We start from the raw sequence: 10,000 nt of genomic DNA, 5'->3' as shown, positions 1-10,000 counted from the left end.
TGAGAGCTACCGAGACGAAGATTTGTTTGAATAAAAACTAACTTCATTCGGTTGCAAAGTTATTTTCTCTAGCCGATCTCACGTATAAATAGCACGCCTGATAAAAACGAAAACACGTAGTAATGATACACACCACTCGACGGACAGCTTTAGGCTTGAGGGTAAAACGCGTATCTTACGCACGCCGACAAATGTCGTGTCACGCACGCGAAAGCCACGTGTTATATGCACGTCAAACACGCGCGTGTCATATACACGCCGACGTTCAACACCAAGAGTTTTCGTTTTGATTTGGGGTGCCATTCACACGCAATTTCATGAGACCGAGCTCGAGTGTTTTAAAGGAAATCGATCTTTCTGCTGTCACGATCTCGCGCGCTTCTCCGTTTCCGGGGTTGCAGGTCTGCAAAACAAAACCAACCCGATCACGACCGGTATTATCGCGCTTAAATGGCTATTAAATTGCGATCTAGGGGTTAAAATCAGATGTACCTCGGTCAGAAGGCCCTTCTAGTCCGGTTTCACCTGCAGATTCACGATTAAGTCTGTTCCCAGTGATGAAGGGCAATTGTTTTAATTACAGCTTTATAAGAAACTTTTCACGTTGGATCCATGCAAATCGCTTTAAACCTCATCGTACTCTGTTGTACTTGGCCAAGCATTTTGATATTACCATATAAATGCTATTTCTAATAAAGTAAAATAAGAATGTTACAAAAATAATTCACAGATGTTAGCAGATATTTTAATTCTTATTGTCGCATAGTTATTCTGTCTACTTAGTTTATATCATGTGCATTGCTTTGTATTTGCTTTCTGCTTGTATGTGACTAAATTAATACAGAAAAAAAATTATATATAAAGTATCTCAATCCCGGAGGAAAAACACGGACTTGGCAACACCGTCCGATTCGTCTGAGCGGGAAAAGAGGGGCGCGAGGGCAAAATTAGCATGCTAATCAGGGTTTACTGTACTACATCTCTGTGCTCATTATCTGAGGCCATCAGGAGAATCCGATAATATGAACATCATAACATGGAAATATCGTTTTATTAGTTAGATAACGGCCGGAGACTCTTGAATATGAATGCCTGACCTTATATAAGCCAAAGCGTGTCGGGCGTATAACGCTTGACCTCTGGAGAACCCATCTAAAGAGAGAGTCACAATGAGACCATATTCTGAATAAGGACATTTAAGAAAAAGAAATATTATATGCATTTTCAACAAAGTGGACTCAAATCTCCAATCTTGCACCGAAAATAAATAAAAACATGAACTTACAGGAAAACCGCTGAGGAAGTGAAGCCTTAAGGAAGAACTAAATGTGACCAAGGACCATAAAACCAGTGTATTTTTTAGATTTACACGTCATCTGAAAGATGTCAAGTAAGGCTATCCATTGATGTCATGTTTGTAATATAAGACAACATTTGGGCCCCCGAAAAAAATACTGAGAATGAAGATCTTATGCATGTTAATGATCAAAAATCAAGTTTTGGTATATTTGCACTAAACATCTTCATGCAACGTAATCTTTACTTAATATCCTACTGATTTTCGTAGTAAAAACGAAAAATCTCTCATGTTGACCCATGCAATGCATTGTTGGCCACGGCCATGTTATTGGTGGAAAGCGACGGTATAACTAAAACTACAAAAAAATGGCGTCATGAAACACTTCACTGCATTGGAAAACAGCTAGACGAAGCAGGACAAACCCCACCAGAAGCGAATCGCGCAGGAGCAGTTTCTACACTCACCTTCACGAAGCTTCTGGGACGCAGCAGCCCAAGCTTTTTCGAGGTCTGTTTAATTAAATGAGAGCTAATTACACACTACACTGACTCAGGCTCTCTCTCTCGGCCTGATAAGTAAGTTAGTATTTGGTGAGAGATGCTGCACTGATCTATTTCGAGACCCCTGAATATATTAGTCGTTCTGAGGGATTTCACGGCCGTCAAACACACACCACCTCACGCACGATCCCACTGAATTATTATATGATGGGAAATACGTTTAGAGTTGCCGGAAACGCGTGTCTCTGGAGCACGGAGGCAGTCGTCAGCAGCACAGATATATATATCTGTAGAAACAGCCAGCAGCACATCGCATGGGTCAAAATCATACACTCTTTTATGACAAAAGATCATGTTTCGTGAAAATGTTTTGATGTAATATGCATCGCAGAGAACTTTGTTTGGACAACCTGAAAGGTGATTTTCTGTGGTTCCTGCTGAAACTAACTACCAGTCACAAGTCTCTTCCGCTCACCAGGGCTGCATTTATTCAATGCAAAAGTACAGTAAAAATTGTGAAATATTTCTCCAATTTAAAATATCTGTTTCCGTGTGAGCGTGCATTAAAGTGCAATTTATTTCTGTGTATTTTCAGCATCTTTGCTCACGTGATCCTCCAGAAATCATAACAACATTTAATATTTATAATATAACAAAGATTTACTGATCGAAAACATTTCTGATTATTATAAAAAAAACTGGAAAATATTTTTGTGGAATCTTTGATATATTTTTTTTTACAAAGAACAGCATTTATCTGAAATAAAATCCTTTCCTCGCATCATAAATGTCTTCGCTGGCACTTTCGATAAATCTAATGCACTTTTGATGAATAAAAGCATTCATTTCTTGAGAAAAACTTTGGACCAGTAGCATATTATAATGACTTATGAAGGATCATGTGACACTGAAGACTGGCGTAATTAAGTAAAACATTTTACAATACATTCACGCAGAAAATTTTACTGTATTTTTTTTTTTCTTCAGATAAACGCAGCCCCGGTGAGAAGACACCTTTTTTCGTCATGCTGCTTCAAGATATGGATTATTTTCTTGCTTCAAAGCACATAAAAAATATATTCTGCCCATATATTTCTAGTTTGACATCACGGAGCATAATTTTACTGTATTATGGACATTATCCCGGACAGACGCCATGTTTAATTTCAAGGTTACTGAAGCCTAAGGGACGGAAATGTCAAAAGCAATGATGAAATATTAGGCATTTGTTGGAAATACAACCTTAAACGAGTTCAACGACAAATGAAACGCTTTGATATTTGACTCTTTTGGGTGAGAGGCTGCTGTTAAAAGCATCGTGTGAAGCGTTAATAACAAAAGGAGTGCAGACATACAGTTAAACAGAACTGAGTTATAATTGTAGTTTTTCTCTCATAACAGCATACAGCACCTTCTGATTGACTCTCCAGCAAATCTCACAGTGTATATCAATCCTGCGGGACACAGACGGACAGATGCATGAAAACTAACACACCGTACAAACAGAACGCCTCAACTCAGATACTGAGCAATAAACAGATCCCCCTCCGCATCCACACGTCATTCGACGTCATCCTCATTTATCATCTCAGAAAATAAAAAAAGAGCTGATGGGCGGCCCCAACCAGGACGGCCAATCGGGCGCAGCACTTCAGAGAAAACAGGAAGGCGTGAAATTAAACTCGTTTCAGTCAAACGGTGCATTAAATGCCGCTGAAGCTGTTGCTTTTCCTCGAGAGGAAGCTTCTCCGTGTGACGATCTGAAACGCACATTTAAACGGAAAAAGGAGACCCCGGAAAAACAACATATCCTGGTCAAAAACAAATCCAGGTTGCTTTGAAGAATTGTCATAGCAAATTCAGTTCATAAAGAAGTAAAACCTTTGTGCAGTGTGACTAAAAATAAATAAAAACTAATATTACAAATAATATTACTTTCTTCATTGCCATGGCAATTGAGCACACACAAAAATAATCAAATATATCATTCAAAAATAAAGGCTTCATTTTCTTTAACACATTTTTTTTTTTTTTTTAAATTTCCATCTGATTTTGGATTGCCTCATTATTCTTATAACGATTAATAAAAATAATTCTAACAAAAACTATACATTTTTAATTATTTTAAATATATATATATATATATATATATATATATATATATATATATATATATATATATATATATTGCATTGCTAATTTAATGACAATTCAGCACAGAACTAAAAATAACACATCTTAAAATATTATATCAAAATATAATTCTTTAAACACACACACAAACATGTATAAATATAATAAATATATAATTTGTTTTGTCTTTTGATTATGGATTGTGATCTTCTGCATTATTGCCATGACCATTAAGCATAATAAACATTATATATATATATATATATATATATATATATATATATATATATATATATAGATATAGATATATATATATTTAATTAAAATAATATTTGTAATTATTCCTAAAACAGCCTTCATGTTATTTCTTGTTTTGTTTTTTTGATCCAGGGATAAACTATGACCAGGATATGTTTTTTCTCTCTCCAAACGTAATTTTTGTTGAAGAATGTGAGGCGACTACACAGACATCTCCTTCATGTCAGGCGAAGAAAAGCGTGATGATCGCTCGCTGGTTTCCTTCAGCTAGACTAGTCTTTACTAGTGCTTTACTAGTCTTCAGCCGTTAGCGACGGCCGCTGTTCATCAATCAATCACGTCACTTTTCCTTCTAGAAGCACAGCGATGATGTTCTCGCACAAACAACGTCTCCTTGACGACAACAGCGATTCACCATAGAAACAGTAAAGAATCAGCACAGATCTGTAATAGAACAACTAGAGAGACGCTTTCGCTCCGTCACACAACCTAGTGAGCCGCTTCACCTCAGCCCAGGAGAAAACATGGTTATGCATTTGATCTGCGTATGAAAGATCCATGCATAATTGCGATGTTTCGCATTGTGGCATTATTGTTGTTATAAAATATCTATTTTTTTGCTTTACCATCTAATGGCATGAGAAAACCTTGCAAAAAATGTAGGCATAAATTTAAGTTTTATCATTTTAATTGCATATATTTACAAAATAATAATAATCTCTTGCAAAGGGGTTTATTTTTAAAATGGACTCTCTCTGTATATATATATATATATATATATATATATATATATATATATACACATATATATACAGTATATATATATATATATATATATATATATATATATACACAGTATATATATATACATATATATATATATATATATATATATATATATATATATATACACAGTATATATATATATACACAGTATATATATATATATACTGTAAATTATTATATATAAATTATTATTTATGCAAAAATTATAATGCAATTGAAATTAAATTAATAATTAATAATTCTTGAATTATCAAGACGTATATATATATATATAGACAAATTTGATTTATTGATAAAACTGTGTATTTAAAACACACTCAGTGTATTTGTACCATCACAGATTATATCACCAACAAATATGCATCACACCAAACTTTTAGTTAAAGCGGTAATAATACAAATGCATGGGAATTTTATATGCAACTCAAATGTCTTAAATGCATTATTTTTTCCTCACAAAACAGTGCTCATCTTGGGTGCATTTTGAATCGTTCGCAGCAATGCATCGTAGGACTTCCTTCTTTTCTAACGCGCGCATTACCTGCAGCCTGCTCTGAAAAAGCAGCTCACTAGGATTTGACACGGAGCTTAGTTGTCTGTTAACATCGCACATTTCAACGGCAGAACAGAAGTTAGACAGAAGCAGGCCTTTTTTGTGTATTACTAAGTTTTCGCTAGTTGATATTCACAGTATATATCAAGCGTGAGGAGCTGATGGGAGTATGGTTTGGTTGAAAACCGCTGGTGAATCTTCATGAATTTGGAAGTTTTTCACTATAGAAATGACTGGGACATTTGTGGGACTCTCAAACACGTCTCTTAAAATAAATATATGGCAAAAACCTTTGAAATGCTTCAAAACTGTGTTTGCATACACTCGAACACGCGGTGTTCTCCTGCACAGAGTATCACACACACACACACACACACACACACACGCTATGGCAATGTCTGTTACCTGGAGTGATACCTGTAGCTGGTAAAAGCATGAATGCAATGGCCTGGTAAACACCGCAGAGACTCAGGACTGACAGCCAGTCGCGATTCATTATCGGTTGCAATCAAACATCATCAGAACCACATAAAGAGGAGTGACTCCGCATTGAGCGCCAGTGTGAACGCGGCCAGTCAGCGTGTGCCGACTCCGACCGGAAGCCTCGTTCAGTCAAACACGCATCCGATCGGACACTTCATACTGGAAAAATGGAAAAATAAACAACCGAGCAAAAAAAAAAAAAAAGAATGCGTGAAAATGTGTTCAGCAACTGAAGAGCGTTTTATATAAATTAACGCTAATTGCACACAAATAAAATTCAAATCAACATATATAAATTATTATTTATGCAAAAATGACAATGCAATTGAAATTAAATTAATAATTAATAATTCTTGAATTATCAAGACATATATATATATATATATATATATATACACATATACATATACATATATACATATACATATATATTATGACGTATATATATATATATAAAGTTAGTTGACATGTAGTTGCAAAGTTACTTCTAGTTAGTAGAATGTCTAAAGTGGACTGTCGTTATTATTATTATTATTATTATAGCAACATTTGAGCTACTTTGTGTTCATCCTATAGTTGCGTTAATGCAATTAATTCATTATTTGCGATTTCCCTGAAACAAAAAAAAAAACTAAATTAAATAAATTAAAATAAAATCAAAGTAAAATTGGTGCAAAACACGGTACTGGGTTTCCCTTCCCACCGATGACGCTGGCTGTACATCTTCCATATAAACATGTATTTGTGGACTTGTGCATTTGTGTGTTATAAACGAGGCCCCAGGTTCTCCGTTCTCACGCACGGATCCACAGAACCGCTGGGGCCTCCTGTCACGATGAACGAGCTTGTGATGGTACGAACAAAAACAGTTCCTTTCTTAAATCCTAGTGTCGGAGTTCAGTGGAACTACACGGTAGTTTCGTTTCTCAGGGTCCCGTCGCGTATATTCCCGTGCCGTGTCGGGATCGAAAACAGCGCGTTTCCCTTCAGGATGCCGTTCTGATTGGCCAGCGACTGTCTGCGGGCGTGCAGCTCTATATGCGTGTGATGCAATTCGTCCTCCGCGAGTTTCCCGCAGAGAAAACTCTCGCCCGCGTCCAGGAGCTCGTCTTTTGCGCAACACACGTGATGATGGTGGCAGAGCGCGAGCGCCTCGTGAGGGCAAACTTCGTGAGCCAAGTGGCAAATGTGGGCATGCGGGCTGTTAGCGCGCGAGCTGTGCGCGCTAGTGCCGTCCGCGGCGGAGGGGATGCGGAACGCTAGCTCGCGTTGGCGTCGCGTTTTAGTCCTGACCGGTTTGGAGCAGCGGTGCAATCGCACGGCGGGGCGGTAGCCGTCATGGTCGGCGTGGAGAAGCACATGCGCGCTAGTTTCGTCTTCTAGGAGCTGTTGCGTATGCAGTGCGGCGCAGCACGGCGAAACCGGCGTCAAGCAGGTCACGTGATTTTGCGCGGCGGCGCGACACGCGCAGTGAACCGGCTTCCCGCCGTCTAGATGGCAATGGGAGTGGGTGTCGCCGTTTATGTTGAGTTTGTGGGCGTGGCCGGGGGCGTGGCACGCGTTGGAGGGGCGTCGCCCGGGACAGCACGAGCACCAGCAGTGCCAGACGTCGTCGCGTTTTGCGCAATGGTGAATCAAAACGAACAACCCGAGCGTGACGGAAAATGCCCCGTACAAGCAGCTGAAGATCATATCCAGAAAGTGGCCTTGCGAGACGGCGAGCGCGCCGAACGTCCACGTGGCCGCAAATAAGAAAAGCGTGAAGGCCGCCGTCCGCAGCTGGGCTTTAAACGAGTGTTCGTTAGCCAGCATGGACGGGTTGATGAGACCCGGGCATCCTCCGTGACACTGGCCGCTCGCGCAGGCTCCCCTGGTGGACATCGAAAGCCGCTGTTGTTCTTCGCTCACCGCTTTCAGCTCGTATTTCCGCTCGGGGTGTTTGCGCAACTGGATGAAGGTGCACAGGAAGTAGACGCAGGTCACTAGGACGATGAAGGCCACGGGACCGTAGAAGGCGCCCAGGCTCGGCTCCCACGCCATCCAGCAGCTGCGAACACAAGCAAACTAACATCACCAAACGTGTTTCATTTGTTACGTTCTCGTATTCAGATTTTATTAAGCATAATATCAGTTTTCCGCAGAAATCAGACCAGAGCCATGTGTAGAAAAGTTAAAGCCAATGCGAAAAAATTAAGATTTCGCTCTAGAAATTTGCTGTGGCATTAAACCAGATGTTACTTATATTGTTAGATATAAACATGTTTATGGTGTTAAATATATATTTTAAAAATATATAGAAAATACAAATACATAAAAATAGATGTTAAAAACTAGATTTATTTATTTATCGAAGGAAAACTGTTATAAGCATGCCTTTGATTATTTTTATTCAGATTTTTTGTCTGTTTTACTACTATACAAATAGACTATTATTAATAATAATTAATATATATTATTAATATTATAATATTATTAATAAAATAAAATTATTTAATTAAAATGCAAAATAGAGATTACTGATTAATTCAATTAGTTAACGTAAACCTAAAAAAAAAATAAAATAACAAAATTCAGGAAAGCAGAACGCAAAATAAAATAACGCTTCAACTAAAAACAAAATGTAAAGATAATAGTATATAAATAACAAAAACCTTTACTAGAGTTCTCAGAGTTTTGGACCCTTTTATGCACGCAAGAATGCAAAAAAAAAAAAAAAAATGGAATAAAATTTTCATAGTGACTGAACATCACCCTGAATGCAGAGTCTGAGGCGGATTTACATGCATGCATTATTCTATTAATTTTAACAACAGTTTGGCCATATTTAATATATATATATATATATATATATATATATATATATATATATATATAGTGTATTGTATTACTTTGGGTGACTCATATATATATATATATGACAGTGTCAAATAAACGTGGGCTGCTACTCACAACGGCGTCTGCTCTCCGCTGCCGTAGTTCTCCATGTTGATGGCTGCTGTGATCCCACAGATGATGAAGGGAACTCCGGCACTCACTAAATAAAACCTACAGACACAGAACAAACGATCACGCTCTCTCCTGCTTCACGCTGAGGCTAAAAATACACCAAGCACTGAAGAAACGGCGATGAGGGATTCATGTGACCTGTCAGGACTGTTTGAGAGAAGCATTAAACACAAAGGAAAATTGCTTCCAACAGAAATCAGATCGGGGTGACTTGAAAACCCAAAGCCAAGGCGAAATGAGAAAGAGATGAGAAAAGGTGTATGAAATCGCCTCCGGAAATGCTTCAAATGTCTGCATGTGAAACCAGATGCGATTTAGACACAAACATAGTTTATAGTGTTGACTTAATAGAAATATTAGACGAAAAAAAAGTGTTGCCTCTGCTAAATAAGCTGCAGTTCAAATGCTAAAATACAGAAATGAAAACAAACACTCTTATGAAGATATTTCAGAGCAGAAAAAAAACACATTTGTACATGCATTGAAATTAAGCTAGCTAAAATACAAATAGACTCATACCTGAAATCAACACAAAATCTAATTCAAAATAATAACTAATAAATAAAATGTATAATAATAGTTAATAATATAAAAAGTAATTTAATATGCTCTTCCATGCATTTAGGTGAAACGTGACTTTGATTGTTGTAATTAAATTTTTGCTGTATTTTACTACTTGCACTAAAAATCAAAAATTAAACAAACTAAGATACAAATAGACTATTTAGAAATGAACTAATAATAATAATAATAAAAATACTAAAATGTGCTCTTACATGCATTTAAGTGTGAAAAGATGCATTTTTTTTCAATCTAATTTTACTGTATTTTACTACTTGCTTTAAAATCAAACAAACTAAGATACAAATAGACTATTCAGAAATGAACTAATGATAATAATAATAACAATAGAAATACTAAAATATACTCTTATGTGCATTTAAGTGTGAAAAAGATGCCTTTATTATTTTTTTTTCTAAT

The 10,000-nt window shown here is 37.0% G+C and overlaps 1 protein-coding gene across 1 annotated transcript in view; it reads right to left on the bottom strand.

The window, feature by feature from the left end:
- Window positions 1-6,919: 6,919 nt before the first annotated feature.
- Window positions 6,920-10,000, bottom strand: part of LOC122356250 (adhesion G protein-coupled receptor A3) — a 75,301-nt gene continuing 72,220 nt past the window's right edge. Inside the window, 2 exon segments of the mRNA XM_043254783.1 lie at window positions 6,920-8,060; window positions 8,963-9,058. Of these exon segments, the coding sequence (XP_043110718.1) occupies window positions 6,920-8,060; window positions 8,963-9,058 (1,237 nt within the window).

Source organism: Puntigrus tetrazona, chromosome 13 (genome assembly GCF_018831695.1).
Source record: "Puntigrus tetrazona isolate hp1 chromosome 13, ASM1883169v1, whole genome shotgun sequence".
Classification (NCBI taxonomy): domain Eukaryota; kingdom Metazoa; phylum Chordata; class Actinopteri; order Cypriniformes; family Cyprinidae; genus Puntigrus; species Puntigrus tetrazona.
The sequence above is the reverse complement of the archived record's forward strand: the minus strand, read 5'-3'. Positions and strand labels throughout refer to the sequence as shown.